At 31.8% G+C, this 17218-nt stretch overlaps 1 protein-coding gene across 23 annotated transcripts in view; it reads right to left on the minus strand.

Annotated features, from left to right (window-relative positions):
• MCTP1 (multiple C2 and transmembrane domain containing 1) overlaps window positions 1–17218 on the minus strand; it is a 447851-nt gene that overhangs the window by 200401 nt on the left and 230232 nt on the right. For 12 of the 23 annotated variants that reach the window (XM_039875100.1, XM_039875102.1, XM_039875103.1 and 9 more), the window contains exons 6-7: window positions 11332–11370; window positions 1952–2011 (exon numbers count right to left, since the gene is read on the minus strand). The exons of 2 other annotated variants lie outside the window; for them this stretch is intronic. In XM_039875100.1, the coding sequence (XP_039731034.1) occupies window positions 1952–2011; window positions 11332–11370 (99 nt within the window). The remainder of the gene's footprint in view (window positions 1–1951; window positions 2012–11331; window positions 11371–17218) is intronic. 9 more of the 23 variants (XM_039875111.1, XM_039875105.1, XM_039875097.1 and 6 more) reach the window with 2 other exon arrangements.

Raw genomic sequence — 17218 nt, forward strand, 5'->3', positions numbered from 1 at the left:
AAAGATCATACTCATTCAAAGCAGACTTGGTCACCGTTTTGGTAAAATGGGACCTCAAACATAGCAACATCACAGCCAGCCATCCATCAGTGACTTAAAGAGCCATGGAGGAGGAGGGTCACATAATGCAAGAAAAATTTGAAAGGGTGTCAATAAAGACAAACTAAGGGGCAGCTCTATTTATACATCACATCTCTATTCATCATCAATCCAAAAAGGAACTCTGCTGCTTTAAGACATCACCAAAACATTTATTTCTATGGCATTCAGAGAGAGAAAAATATTGGTCCTGCTCACACCATTTAGGTACTTCAGGGCAATTGATTCTCTGGGCCTTAGTTTCCTTGTTAATAAAATAAATGAACACTAAAGGTTCTGCCTTTATGACTCAATTTGTTTGTCACTAAACATATGCTCAGAAAAAAAAGACATTAGACCAATGTACCTCAGATACAAAAAAAAAAGCTATCTTTCAAGTTTGCATATTTGTTATTTGAAAATAAGACAGTTGAAGTGATTGGGAAAGTTTAATAAAGAATACTTAAGGATAAATACAACCAAATGAAAGTACTGATAAGTGGAAGACTAATTTGGAAGTAGCAAAGTGTACAGAAGATGTTGAAAGACTCATCTGAAAGGGAAATCCTAAAAAGTATTACTTAAGGAGTTGGTCCTGGTGACAAGTCTTCATTCATAATGATCAGTCTGCACATTTGCAACATACAGAACAAACTCAACACCCCTGAATTCTGCTTTCTTGACAAAGGAATGTATCATATGAATTCACCATATTTGTAGGTCTTAAGATAATAAGACAAAATTTTTGCAAAAAGCCATTTACCATTTAAAGTAATGGAACAATTCAGAAGCAGTCACTCTGTGTGTACATGGATAATGCATGACCATATAAAAGAAATTATTATTATTTTAGCAAAGATACAGAATAAAATCAGTGAAGGCAGCCATCAGTAGACTAAAAGAAGAAGCTATGATAATTAAAATAAACTAACAATAAAAGGCTGCTGAAAAAAAAAATGTGCCTGGCAGGTATAGAGGATAAAGAGATGGGGTTTATATTTGCTCCTTGTTCAAGTCAATGCATGATTTAATCTAGTAGTTGTCGGTCTGTTTAAGAGACACTGCAATGAATCTTAAAATTCTAAAGGAGAAGTATAGTTTTCAGTCATGAGCAGTTTAAGAGTCAAGAAAAGAAAATGGCAAAGTCCTACATTTTCATTGCAATATCTATTGCTAGGGAATCATGTACCAAGTGTGAATTTTCAAAGAAAGAGAGAAACTCTTGATGGCAAAGTATTAAGTACATTAGTAATAAATCATGCTGTATATAATGAAGAACTATAGCAGAGAAAAAAAAGATAACAGAGCTTATTATGTTTAAGTCATGAAAGAGTAAATAATATTAAATTGCAATGACATTTAACACAAATTCTCTGTGGAATTTTCACTTTTTTCTTTATAGAAATCTAAAGTAGAGTTGCTGTTTTCTAATTCATAAGATTTTTTTTCAAAGAACACTGATTATCTAGTATATTTGTAGTATAAGATCAGTGTAGTAGAAAATCCTTCTCAGGTAGATGGAGCTGATTTTACATGAAGGGAAAAAGGAAATTTTAATGGATCCTCTAGACAACACCATGATATTCCTGGAAGGGCCGTGGGCCTTCAGCTGTTAAGAATTTGGAATAAACTTGGTCCCAAAAGGAATAGACACCAAAGCAAAATACTAAATACATGAAGTTTTTAGTTTTTACAAATGAAGAAATGAGTGTCACCTAAATGACTTAGAATGAAAGCTAATAAAGAAGGTAAATGAATACATTTCTCTGAGAGCCTATTTTGAAAAGTGAATTTTTTAATTCACATTTAACTTTCAAAATTATTATTCAGAATCAAAAATCAAGAATATTATTATAAAGGTTGTAGACATTACCCTCCAAAAGAAAGACTTCACAGAGAAATAAGATCCAACCACTTCATTTTCTGAGAATTCCTAAAAACAAACAAATATTTAGCTAAATTTTGAGGTGTTTCTGAGAATACTTAGATCAACAAAATAAAAACAAAAACCTTAAAATTACATATCCTAGAGACACTTTGGATCTTTATAAACTCTATTTTCTTCCCTCGAAATCAATTAAAGTTTTTATCTTACCCATATCTGATATCAATAGTAATAAAGCATAAAAGGATTATTTCTATAATGTTTAAGTCTACTTACCTCTTAATTCCCAATTATTAATATATCTGAGAGTCTAACCTTTTATTTTAGAAAATAGAACTGTTTAAAAATATTTTAAGATTTTGAAATAAGCCAGATAATATCTGTTCCTTTTAACAATTTAACACCACAGACCTTCAGAACACTTTTATAGACTAATAGCAGCAATATTATTTATAAACACATGCCTAATTTGATATAATTCCTTACTAAAAACTTTCTAGTTTTCTTGCATAATGTAAAACATATATAATATAAATGACTTCGTTAACTTGAGTGCCCCAAAAATATTTTGAAAAAGAAGTGAATATTAAGAAAGGTTTCTATTGAGCTGAAAATAAAGCAACAGATTCATGTTGGATATTTTATTACTTAATCCTCAGACTTTTATAAAGTGAAACCAATTAGACTTTAGGAAATTAAAAACATAGTTACTCACTTTTAAATAGAACATTTAAATTACATGCATCCTTTAAACTTTAATGTTTTGTACCCTGTCTTTGGGTGTCAGTTATGGTAAAATTATGGAAAATTGATGACAGTTATGAGAAAGTATCAACCTTTGACACTGTGATGAAGAGGAAGCAGTTTTGTAACTTAATTGATTATTCCATGGTTTTGTGTTAGCAGCTAATATGGTAGTAGTCCAGCACCTCAAATGAATGATGCCTAATGTATAATAGGTGATCAATAAATATTTGTTGACTGTTGGTCACTTGGCGTTTCATTTGATTAAGGCTACATATTCCTTCCAAATGTGATACCAAAACTCATATTAGAAAATAATAATGAACTAAAGTACTTTAGGGTGTGCGGCAATTTAATAATTGAAGTTTAGAACTAGGATTACATCAGAGATGATCTATGCAATCTACCTATGCTTCCTAGAAGAAATCCATTTCTTAACAAAACTAACTGCATTTCCCCAAGTTACTTGCATAGGGTTTTGGTCAGGTAGCTTAACTAATGTCCGAGGTCATAAGGAAACAGTCTTGAGTTTAAGACATTGTTTTACCATCACTACAGGGTTATAATTCATTTACATTTACAGTTATGGTTCTCATCTATCACACTTAGCACACTGTCACATCAGTTTCTGAAAAAAAAAAAATCCTTAAAGAATACACTTATATTTGGATATTGGGGCACAAACCTTAGATGAAATGATTGCAGTCTTTTTTGATGCTATACTATTTTTTAACTCAAAAACCTTATTCTACTTTTTAAAAGAGATGCATGTTTTCCTTTTCTATTGCCAGTTCTCTTCTTTGATTTCCAGTTCTTTTTTTTTTAAATTAAGCAGCATGTTTAGCAACATATGGAAAAATTTTAAAACATCATATTAAAGAAATTATTGCCAGATATCTCCTTACATAAATAATTTTCCCAAAATCAATAATATAAGCTATACAACTAACAGTAAGTTTTATCTTAAAGTAATATATGTTTAAGGCAACTTAAATGGATGTGAAAGTCTTGGCTGCAGACTCAAAATAGTTACAACAAATAAGACAACCATTTAACATTTACAAGTATCACAAATTCATTTACAGGTTAGATGGCCTACGGCGACTGATATTGCAACTGCACCAACTCCATACTTTCCATTCTTCCTCAGATGAACACAGAGAGTAATGTCCTAATCATGTGACCAGTATGCAAAAAACAAAATGAGACTGATGACTTTGGTGGTGGTGGCAGTGATGGTGAGGTTAATGATCAAGATTTAGAACTTAGGCTTCTCTGTTAAAATTTGAAAAACAAAAATATTAGCCACCTTTGGATCCACTGAAGTCCCTAGGCTGTGCTATTCATGCCATGTTTAATTACTTCTGTCATTATTCATCAAGTGAAATTTATATTTCATTTTACAAAAACCTACATTCTCATGTAAATTTAGGCCTTTATATAAAATGAAACAACTTAATTTTCCCATGGACCCTTATGCCACTTACTACTATGATGAATATAACATTCACAGTGGACTCGTCAAGGCCTTGCTTTCACTAGTTTCTGATGGTAACAATAACAAATAACGACGATAAAAGAGCTGGCCTTACGTTAATGTGTTCTAAAGAAGAGTGGTGATTTTATTATGGAGGGCAAGAAAAATAAGCTCTTCATGAATTTCCAAGAAGACGTCTTAAATCATAATTGTAGGTATTTAGTTTCACTTCAGTCACCATCAAGACAAGAGGTTGGTAAGTGAGAGAAAGTGCCATTTTAAAAGTGCTAAAATTTTAAAGTAACAGCAAAAGGAAACAGAACAAAAACCAGAGATATCAAATTGATAAGAGAAAATTATTGATGTTATTCTGAGTAACGGATTATTGAACTATTTCTGCTGAGGTTTTAAACTTATTAAAGTAGCAAGATCTGTTGGTAATACTTTATTTAAATCTATTTTTTTGCCTCCAAAAATCCAATGTACACTAATAAATTTCCTAAAAGGTAAAAATTTTTACTATGAATCTAAAAAGTTAACATTTTGAATTTAAAAATTTGAAAGATATGTTTATCTTAGAGAAATAAAACTAAAGGACAGTTCATTTTTTCCCCCTAACATAGGACTACGATGATATTTTTCAGCCTTCTATATAAAATAGTGTAGAAAACTTTAAGGATTTGCATCAGGTGACCAAAGGTTAGTCACTAAACTTTTATTAAAAGTGATTTTTTTTATCAGCCTTAATGTGTACAGGCCTTTAAGCATAATGCATGAAATTATAATTCCACAATTCTTCAATACTCAAAATATTCATGATAGATCTGAAATTCTGACGCCTGAGATTCAAATGACAAAGTCAGGCCAGGTAGCACTCTCGATTACACAGCATGGTTTTACAGGTACGTAACTTCCTTTTATCAGTACCTCTTTGGCATTTGTGAGGTAAAGAAATAAATTAATTAATAAATAAGTAATTTCTATAGACTTTCCTGGTCAGACTGCAAACAATTATCAAAAAGCCGTGGCTCTCAGATGCTTCCATCATGTTGACTCAACTTATATGGATAGTTATGTAATTGAAAACAGGGAGGTGAGGTAAATAGAAATTCACAGAGGTGCTGTTTTCCTGTTTTCTTGGTTACTCAAATAGGTGTTCATATCATTTATACTCATTAAATATAAATACAATTCCCTCTGCAACTCCAGCTGTCTTTTTAAATATTGCTGAAGAGAGAGAGACAATCTCAGGTCCCCAGAGGACCTGCCCTGTAACTGAAACATGGCTTTGCTTTGTCTGTTATTTTTCTAGAAATTTTATCTTAAAATTTTTATATATGTGTGTTAGTGTTAGCATGCATGTGTGTATGTTTGTGCATATGTATATGTATGTATAAATACACATATGCACTATGTGAATATATTGCTGTCAACCAGGGCTAAGAAAGAGTCCTCACAAAATTATGATCTCTTTTCATTGTGGACATTTAGGGGACTTTAAAACCAATAGATGTCCTCCTAGTCACACTCGATTGAACTGAAAGATACATATATGTGTCTTATATACATGCTTGATATATATGTGATATATGTACACACACACACATATATATATCTTTGAATTAAAGGCCATGTTAACCTGTACACCAATTCTTAGCTCCATTATCCTGGAGGTTATGTTAGTTCCCTCCCTTTGATTAGCCCGGAAAGGGTGTTAGGAAACCATCAGCTTGCTGCCTAACACACATTAGCAATAAAAAGGCCAATCAGCAACCCTACAATTAGATCTAGCACACAGACCTCATGGAATCCAGCCTCTGCTTGAGATTATATTTTGTCCTTTTCGCTTTGTGCCAGTTCATACAGATTTGCTCCCTGAAGGGTCCACAACATTTTAAAAATTCAGCAAGAGTGGTCAAATAAATGTAATGCCATTGTTACAGCAAAACCCTGTAGTTATGAATTATAATACATAAAAATGTATATTTTATATCTATGGGGAAATTTTGTCAACATACCAAGAAAAAATCCTTTCAATATAAAATATTAACTATGGCTCCATGTATTTTTGTGGGGATGGTCAAATATTTATTGGTATTATGATTTTCTATTTTAAATCAACTTCCTACAAATTTTAAGAGTTTAGGCAATTGAGGTTACAAATACAGTCCTTTCATAATAGAAATGTACATGCTATTTGCCCTTGGTTCATTGCCATACTTCCAACTCTCAGAAGTCTTAATTATGAGGTTGACTTTATAGCATTTTAAAATAACACAGATTTGGGAGTATAAATAGCAGTAAAGTAAGGATTTTTAAAAAAATTTTGTATTTCCTTCAAAACCATGTAAGCATCTCAGTTTTTCAAAGATATATATATAATAATTTGAAATGAGATGCCAAAGAGAAGTCGTTTTGGTCACTCACAGTTGAGAGGGTCAATGACTAAGAAACTTTTCATTTTCTGCAGTTTTAAAAATATCACCTATTTATTATCAGGAAAAGAAGTCTTTGCAGAAAGGATCTGATAATTGTTAAATAATGACTTTTTTTTTCTATGTCTGACTGACTGTGTAAGATACTTAAAAATGTATTAAATTGTTTCTCTACCATTTCTTAAATTAAAGCACTTAGAGGTTTTCATTGACGCATTTTTAATATGTCATCCAAGGTGTCAAGTTTAACTATGCCCTTCAGACTAAGAGCTGAAAATGCTCTCTAGTTTAAACTAACAATATCCTTGCCAAAAAAGTCTTGTTAAAAATTGCTTCATTCAACCAGTGAGTAAAGTGTTTTATAGTTCATTTAAATTATTCTAAGTGATTAAAATAAAATCTTTATAAAAAAAGATGTTACTAAAAAACAATAAGGCATCAAGTAACAGAAGATATGCTAATGAGACATCATCACATACTCTATATTATATTATTCAAAGGATGAACTCTTCTTAAAACAATTCTAAACTGTTATTGTTTAGAATATAAATTGCAACTTGTATATCTTTATATTATCACAATGGTTATTTCTCATAAAATTAAAGTGATTTATTGAAAGCATATAAGTTTATTAGTATCACATTCATTGATACTCATTTTTCTACATTAAAATACACATACACAACACACACAACGTAGTGTAAAATAATTTCTGTTCATCATCGGATAGAGATAATTATTTCATTATTTTTTCCATTTTTTGTTTGACCCCAAAATACAAAATTCACGAAATACATATACATCTTCTCTTCTGAGCTCATAAAATTTTCTCATTGAATAATTTAATATCAGAATAAATTATCAATGATAAGCTTCTTCTAAAGAGTAAAATATTGATATAACTCAAAGTATTACCATTTCTCTGTCAAAATGCATTTTGTCACATAAGTAAAACTCTTTGACCAGGATAATTATCCAGTTGCACAAGTTTAGGGAGACACTGATCTTTCTCTTCTTAAAATAACATTTTTCTATAACAGCTGAATGTGGGGCAGAATTAAAAATATGCATGATGAAAACTGTGCTGATAGAAAAACCAGAATTAGTGTTTTAAATGTTATCAATCCCAGAAGAGCAGATATTATAGAATCATAGCTATCTACTGGTTAACGTATCATTAAACATAGCACATATTTTATACATTCTTGTTTTTCAGAGGTAAACTTGGTGTATTTTTTTCTTGCTTGTTATTTGATGATAACACACTTCCTCCTAATAATATGTAAGTCGGTCCTGAACAATTACAATTTCCCTGTCAAGTTGGCTATTTATCCCTTAAATCTCTTATTTTCAATAGTAAATACAACCCCATGTTACGTGAGTGCCACGAATAATATTTTCATTGAAAAAATGACAAGCAGATATTTAAGTAATGAGAACTTCTATGAGCTGATTCACTTGTTTGCAGGGGAAATGTGCATATTAAAAACATAACAATGCCAATTTAGCTTTCCCCGCCTCCGTGGTTATACCACTTCTGAAAAAAATACAAGGAAAGTTAGAAAAACTCCATACTGGAGAAAATATCTAACAACATTATCTGACTATATATAAGTCTTTGTCACAAAGTTTATCATTCTCAGATTTAACAACTACCATTGTTGCTCAAAGACAAGCTGCATATCAAAGCCCTGATATAAAAAAGCAAAGGACCTCATTCTCATAAATCAAGAACCCAAAGAAAAAAATGACCTATTTATTAGAAAAGTTCACCTTTGACTTTGAGCATAGTTATAGCAAATTTAAAATACCTGTAATTAAATGTAATGCAAATTAATTATATCCTCTTTCCAAAAATAAAAGAGGAAAAATCCTTACACACGAATCTTTAAGGGGAAGAGTGAAATAATTAGAAAAGGGATGCATTTCCGCAAAACAGTAACATAGTAAATAATAACAAAACTATACAGTATAGTCACTTCTCTCTTAGTTTTTCAGAAAGCACAATTTACAGTAGTCCCCCCCTTATCTTTGGGGGAGATTAGTTCTAAGCCCCCAGAGGATCCTGGAAATCATGAACAGTACCAAACTCTATCTATGTTTTTCCTCATACATACATACCTATGATAAAGCTTAATTTATAAATTAGGTACAGTAAGAGATTAATAATAATGATAAAATAGAACAATTATAAAATATTATAATAAAAGTTATATGAATGTGGCCTCTCTCTCTCTCCTGTCTCCTTCCTTCCTCCCCTTCCCCACTCCCCTTTCCTGTCCACTCCCCATCTCCCATCCCTTCCCTCTCCCCCTCTGTCTCTCTGTCTCTGTCTCTGTCACTGTCTCACTGTCTCTCTGTCTCTCTGTCTGTCTCTCTCCTGACCTCTCTCTCCCTCTGTGATATCTGATCTGATAACCTGATAACCAACATGGCTACTAAGTGAATAACAGGCTGGGAGCCTATATATGGCATGGAGGCGTTGGACAAAGGGGTGATTCAAATCCCAGGCAGGATGGAATGAGATGGTTCAAGAAGTCATCAGGCTACTCAGAATGGTACACAATTTAAAATTTATAAATTGTTTACTTATGGAATTTTCTATTTAATATTTTCCAACTGTGATTAAACACAGGTAACTGAAACTGTGGAAAGCGAAACCACAGATAAGGGGAGACTATTGTACTTGAACATCATCCTTTCTCCTTTCATCTCTGGAGAAAAAAATTGTGGGAGCTGTTTCAGTGTGTGAAGGATGGCAGACTAGATGGTAACTGAAATTTCAAACTTTCCTTAGATTTTGAATTTAATATTCTGCTCTTATAACATGAATATGAACAAATATAGCAGATGTTTTAGGGGACAGTGAAAATTTTAATCAATTATCAACTGTTTAATATGTTCTCATAGAAGAAAACAAATGAGTGAACTAATTTTCCTTTACTCAGCATTCACTATCCCACTAAATGTTATAAAATTCAAAATCTCTTAGGCTAAAACCCCACAAGCCATAATCCCATACACACTAAAAATAATCTGCCAAGTAACCCAATGAATGCAAAGTTAGATACAGAAAATTTTGTATCTTTAATGGCAAGCTAGAAAAATGTACCAGTCTGAATGTACTAATGGATTATTAATAATAAATGAAAACTCAAAGAATTTTAGATATAAAAGTAGTAGAGAATAGATGTTTCTTACTAATTATTTTTGTAGACCAAAGGAAAAAGAAGTGAATTTATGTTTACTTAATTTATCATCAGAATTTAAATATAAATTAAATAAATTATTTATAGCATCTTTATATTTATTGTCTTTTATACTACAATAAAATGGATCATTTGCACTAATTAATACTAAATAGTATATAATATTCTGCTCTAGCATTATGTCTTAACTACATTCAGAAGAGAGAATATTGTTACATTTTAATGAATTATAATGTTTTTGTTCAGATATATCATAATATAGAAAGAATGAAGAAAGCCAAATAACATAAATTTTTTAAAATATATACTTTTAATATAACACTAATTTTGAAGTACAATTACAAAGAAAAAGTGTAATACAAATATGAACAGTGCAAACATTTAAGACTTCTTGAAACTTTGGTCAGTAAAAAAAACACAGTGAACACTAATTCAGGAGGATTCGGCAACTTTCTTTAAATGTTTTAGATTTTATTAAAATGAAAAAGTGATTTTTAATATGGCCCTGACCTTTTTGTAAACCAAATTATTTTTTGTTCATTAATTCTACAAGAATTAGGAAGAAAATGTGCAGTTATAAAAACTTGTTAAAGCAAATTAAGACATTATCATAAATACAAAACATCTTGATATAAATATTTTTTTAAGTCACAATAAAAATGACAAAATTAAAGAAAAATTTAATAGCATGAGATTCAATCAGAATGGAAGAAAAAAGATTGTCATGTTCCAGGGTCTAAAAAAATTAGTCACTATTAAAAAGGAATACTGACTTTTAAAATAGAAATTTGAGCAAACAAGATTTTTACAAATAAACTCCTTTTGACTTATTTCAAGAAGTATTCATGTAAAAATCAATTTCATCCTGATATTTATTTGTGTCCAAGAGTGGTTCCACCACTGAACAAATTAGAAGCTTAGTTTATATCTTATATATTTTACAAATTTTAAGAGCCAGGGCTTAATAAGTCACAGGAACTATAAACTCCTCTCATTTCCAGAAGCTGTTTATTTCTTGAAGTGAGAAGAGGCAATGATGGAAAACTGTTCTCATTATACACTCCAAAGATGTAGCAATACAGAGATTTTTGAGTTTAGGAAACCTTAGACTCAATTTTCAGTGAACAGAAACAGTAAATTACATGGATCTTCTGTCTCTCTGGAGTTGTCCCTATCCTTGTCTCATCATTTTATTCCTGATTCAGAGCAAAGACATTTTCTAGACCCTGTGGTAGAGATAACAGAAATCAGATGCTGAGAATGATGCTGAGAAGTGACCAGAGATTAGCAAGAGGATGATTTGGGTGCAACTGATTGGTGTGATTTCTACTTACTAAAAAAGCATCACATGGTTTGCTTAAAGTGTATGGGAAAAAATAAATAACAATTGAAGAGTGATGAAATCCTGTGGTATAGTTTGAAGAGGTATGAGAGAAATTTGGGAAAGCAGCCGATTGATAGTTCTCAACAAGAAAAGCTGAAAGATCACATGCTAAGAATTACCTTACTTGATCTTTTCCAACTCTTCCTCATTAGCATTGTCTGTAAATGAAATAAAGCATTTTCATTATCTTATCACTCAAGTACAGAGCAGGGCAGCCAATTGGTTTCTAGAGGAAGCTTAACATTTAAACAGCAAACATTTCTAGCAACAACTATACAAGACAAAAATTGTTTTTCACAGATGCACAGCTAGAAGAAGCACCTTTAACATTCAAGCAGTCTTTCTGGTGAGAGTTCATTTGTTTTATTCTTTTGTACAAAGAAATGGAATGGTATATTTTAAACAGAATGGACAATATAAAATATCTTAATTATTAACTGGAAAAAAACACATTGAATCTCATGACTGGTGACTGTTCCTTTTTGGTGGAGGTTGAGGATGAACCATGATTTTACCAGGTATATAATAATTTTTCTCTTCAAACACATTCTAAGTGTGTTGCTTTAATGGGATCTTAGAATTGTCTCTGCTTACAGTTAATCATTAATTACATCAGAATCTGCAAATGCTTTAAATGGAGAAAAAATGCTGTATATTGTGATGGCTATTAGTAGATCTTCTTGCTAAATGTTTAGCCATAACATGGCCGTTAAACTAGTTTTTTTCTTTTTTTATGTCATAGTAAGGGGTATTATGGCTGCAAGTTTTAATTAAGGTTATAGAGACTTGTGATGAGTGCCCAAGACCATTGGTCTTTTGCAAAAAGTTAATGATAAAAATCCAAAGATTTATTTCCTCTCCAGTTTTAAAAACTACTTAATGAAAACTGAGATATTAACTTTCTGATTAACCGCTTTACCCTCTCTTAGCTTTATAATTATCTTTAAGACGAATGAAGTGAACAATAGGGAATATTTGGAACTAAGAATATAGCTTGTAGACATGCTTGGCATACTTGTATACAAAAGAAGTGCACTGGTGCCTTGAAGAACTATATCACCTTCAGCAGAATTCACTATAAAGTAGGACCATTTCGGAAACCACTCATAAATTACAAAAAATGCAAAAAAGATTTTAATATAAGATTAAGTCACATAGAAGACAACCTTTGGCCTACACCAAGACAAGGAAATTATGCAGAGGTTCTAGAGTAGAAAATGAGAAAATCATAAAATTGTCAAAAATAAGGATACATTCCTCTTTTCTGTACTCATTTTACAGTTTATATTTTCCCTAAATACACTCTGTGTTAAATGTTGACCAAAATATTGAACAGTAATAGATTTCCTAAGTTAGAATAATTCTTTCTTTCTTTATTTTTTTTCCCCAGATGAAGCCAGGAAACTGCAAAGCAGTGTTATGGAATACTATTATAGAAACATTTTATATGTTTTCTAAGTACTAACATCCAGTTCATTTTAAAGCAACAAAACCCACCATTGGGTTGTGGAGATGGACATGTAGTGAATATGTAATAAATGTTTGTTGTTTAAGTTAAATGAGTTATTGTCATCAGCATCATCATCATCATCACCACCACCATTTTCTCCATCATCACTAAAAGGCAAGTGAAAACCAAATACTTCTGTGGTATGCCATATACACAAATGCTCCATAAAATAGTCAGAAAATAAATGTTCAACTCTCAGAAAGAGAGTTTTAATAGACTAAGAATGATAATTCCCAGAGAAAATGTTTTGAGTCAAATCAACTAAATAAATCAAAAAGTAAAATCTCTTAAGTCATGGTCATTTACCATCATCATCTAGGATCTAAGAACCTTAGAAAATTCTATATCTGTGAGATATGTAATAGCATAGAAAAGAGGCTAAGAACATGAGGAAGAGTTGAATCTAGGGCAATATCACTCAATATTATGCAGATTCACTACTGCCAAACTATATCTCCTGTCTCAGAACCACTGCATACAATTAGCCTTTTATATGTAAAGCAAACTATAGAGTTGGCATTTTTCCTGGCTCTCAAAATTGGCTTTACAAACTGGCTGTCTGGTATTATTTTTCAGATCGGGACACTGATACAAACAAGTCAGTATTTTCCTTTAGTCTAAATATGAAAGATTTGGCCATTTGGGAAACCAATTCATTATTTTCCGGATTCAGTGTCTTCAGTTCTATTATTAGATCCAGTAACTCTCAAAGTGACCCTAGATTTTATAACAAAATTTGGGCTTCTTGAGTCAAGACAAGTAGCTAAACTATGGCTTTAAGTATCCCACTCCCTACTCTTGTTTTCTTTTCAGATGGTTAGGTTAAGGTATATATTCAATAACACTGAAAAGAGTAGAAAAGAATTTAACAGACATACTATTAATACTGTTACTTTTGTCGTGAGACATGTTAGAGAAGAAAGATTGTTTGGGGAATGTTAAAGATAGGAGGTGAAGCAAATTATAGAAAAATAAGATTTATGTTTTGCACTATAATTTAACTTCAGCTGAGAAACATATGAATTTGTTTTTGAAAGTGTCATTATCTAATATTATTATAGTAAAATTCAAATCCTTCATTAGCAGCTCAACTTTCTTTGAAGGCAATAAAAAGTAAGTAAAATAAAATATGGCCTTGATAGAGCTGCAAAACTGATCATATTTTTAAAAGATTCTATAACTTGATCCATTTTTTGCTTTTATCTTTCATTGTAGTGATTTTTAAGGCAATCATATGGCTACTGTAAATATAAAAAATCACAGAATGGATAGACATTATAGTACATACAATAAAGCATATATATATTTTTTACAGGTGAATTTTTTCCCAAATGTTATTTACAGAATAATTCAGAAAAATTTCAAAAATAAACCAACATGGAAAAATATTTTTTTAATTCACTAAAGACCAACTAGGGTTAACTCATATGTTTCTTAGAGTTTTCTATTTTTCAGCTTTAGCCAAGCAATCTGTAGTTCTAGGTAATCTAAGAGAGTGAGTAACACAAATTAACTCACTTTTATTTCACAAATTCTCCAATGAAGAAAGTTGTGGATTGAACTCTGCTAGAAAAAGAGCCAGAAAGAACTCAAACACACTATCAGACTAAAATACCACATACAGGACACACATATATGCACCACACACTTTTGCAGTTTCAGAAACAGAACATGCATTCAAAACAGAAGTGACAGTTATGTCATGCAATTCATCAGCATGCCCCTCATGAAGATTTTGGCTTCTTGTACACACAATGCTGAAACTTAAAAAATAAAGAAATATAATCTGTTCACATCTAGAATTTTTTTAAAAGACTCATTCATGAACTAAGTGGAGATTTTAATACAAGCAACTATGAAATACTTTGGCTTATTACTCATACAATACTCTTAAATTGCTGTAATTAGACATGGCATGTTTTAGAGGCTTAAGGAGATTCAGTAGGCTGATAGGTTTTTCAACTCATTTTTCAGTTTTACTAATTTCCAGAACTGGCAATCCACACAAGTAGAAATTACCCCAACTGCATTATTCATGGAATATGTTGTCAGTATTAACAGTGTATAAAAATCTACAAGATAACTGATTTGGAAATCCCAGCACTTTGTGATGCTAAGTCCTCTGTATTTCCCCTTATTCATTTCTTCCTACCTCTGATAGCATTTTCTTAATATTAATGCTTTATTTCCTATTTGATTATTAGGATTTATTTGTTAATGGCTCTTGAAACTCATATTGCATTCTCCATTTTGATATACAGAAAATATTTAGCAAAGTTTTATAAACACAGATAAGAATAAACGTGATTTTCAAACTAAAGTTTTGTCTCAAAAGCTTAAATAGATTATTTCTGAGCTAATAATCAAAGAGAACAGAATTATAATTTTACTGTGTGAAAGTCAATGCAAAATCATCCTCTATTTCTTCCCTATACACTATTCAGGATATTAAAAGGAATTGTGAAGTATTTAGTAACCGATTTCCTGGTTTGCTGCATTTTGAGCTGGAATTTCTCTAAGATTTGTTTGTGGATAATTTGTAAAAATTCAGCTTGTCATTTTTACTGCAGCAATATATTATGTATTTCAGGCATAGAAAAAATTAATTTGAAGATACACTAATATCTCATTGTTTTTAACCAAGAAACTTCAAATGTATTCCAGAGAAATATACTTAGCTAACACTAGACATGTTACAAAATGAAGAAAATACAGTGACCCGCTTCTACTTCATTGTTGTCATTAGAAATCTTGAGATGAGCAATAGACTAATTTCATTAAGATACTAATTTTAAGAACTTAAAAGGAAAATAATTAAATTATTATTTAATTTTTTTGTGACAATCTCAGGGATTTAAATATTGAAGAAAAAAAAAAACTTAAAATACCTTTCCCTGCACCTTTGAAGCATCCCATCAAATCCTCATAGATATCTGTCTGCAACCCACCGAATAACCACTAGGTACAGAAAGCTGGACTAGGTTTTGAGAGGTCATCATAAGAAAAGTAATCAGAAGCAATAACGTATACATGCAGTATTTTTAACCAGGAGCGATAAGATATATGGTGGAGGTGAAGGAAAGTATAGTACAGGCATATTTGGGGTAGGACATGTGACACTGAAGAAGCTTAGACTTGAGAGAAGTGAACTTAGCAGGAGTTTGTATGGTTGGGACAGAGGTTACAAGTAAGGGAACACATGTTGCTCACTGGAGAGCCTTAAAGTCCCTCATCAGGACGTTTCCATTTAACCAGAGGTTGCCGAACACTTAGAAAAAAATAAAGAGGAAGTTATAGGATCTAGTACAATGCTTAGTAGATGATCAATAAGTGTTTTTTTAAACAGATGCCTACAGTTTTAGAGATTTTAATAAAATAGCTATAGAACTGTTACATAGACCAAAACAAACGAAGAGGGGAAACAAGTTTATACGATTCGTTAAAAATTTTCATAATGTAAAGCATATGCTTAGAATACCGTCTCCAAATCTAGGAAACCAGACTAGGATACTAGCTAGGATACTTGGGAACTTCCTACCAGGGATATTTTATCCTTCCTCCCCACCCCTTGACCAAGCTCCCTTCTCTATAACCGACCCCATGTTCCTGGTTATTGGTTATTGACCGCATCCACAAGGAGGAACCAGTATAGACACACTAGTCATCCTCCTCTCTGTTCCTCAGGTGTGGCTGAGGTCAGGCGAGTTCATCAGCCAGAGGCTGACTGGTACAGGCTGAAAGTGTTGTGTCTTTTCTGAGGCACTGAGCCCTGGCTAAGCCAAGTGCTTCTCCTATGCAGAGAAAAGACAAGTGAGAGTCTGCATTAGTATGAGAGGGAAAAAGACATCGTTTTTCAGTTGCCACAGAATAAATCCAGGGCTATTTGGGACTCTGAAGGAGAAGGGCATGAAATAAGGCAGTAAATGAATAATACTTGTTAGTAAATGATTTCTTCCAAAAACCAAAGGGTTTCAAGTCAAGAAAACGGCATAAGAATTTCAGGAAGAACTCTGTGTTAAGGGTGAACGTAGCTGGAGAAATAGGATGAGGAGAAAGGAAAAAGAAGAAAAGAAGATGAACGATACCAGATTTTTAATGTATAACCGTTTCATGTAATCCGTGCATTTTCTTCCCTATTCATATTTGATAAATCACTGATGATCAACAACCAGGCATTATTTTTAAATGATTTTTTTTTAAATTAGAAAGATATTGTGCCTAAATAATAAGTTTGAGCAGCTATGGAGATTGAAGGATGTTTTACAAAAATCGTTGAAGAAAAAACTGTGTGGAGAACTTCTTTGCCTGTGCTGACATATACCTCTGTGAAATTTAGAACAACTTAGTAGCTCCATCATAAGACCACTTGATACTAATTTGATCCCTGAAAACCTCAGCTTGATTTTAGAGTACTTAATAAATATCCCTTTAATGTAAAAATTCAGTACACCCTCCATCATCAAATCACCCAAATAACTACAGCTGCCATATCATTC

This window comes from Pteropus medius, unplaced genomic scaffold, assembly GCF_902729225.1.
Source record: "Pteropus medius unplaced genomic scaffold, Ma_sr-lr_union100, whole genome shotgun sequence".
NCBI classification, from domain to species: domain Eukaryota; kingdom Metazoa; phylum Chordata; class Mammalia; order Chiroptera; family Pteropodidae; genus Pteropus; species Pteropus medius.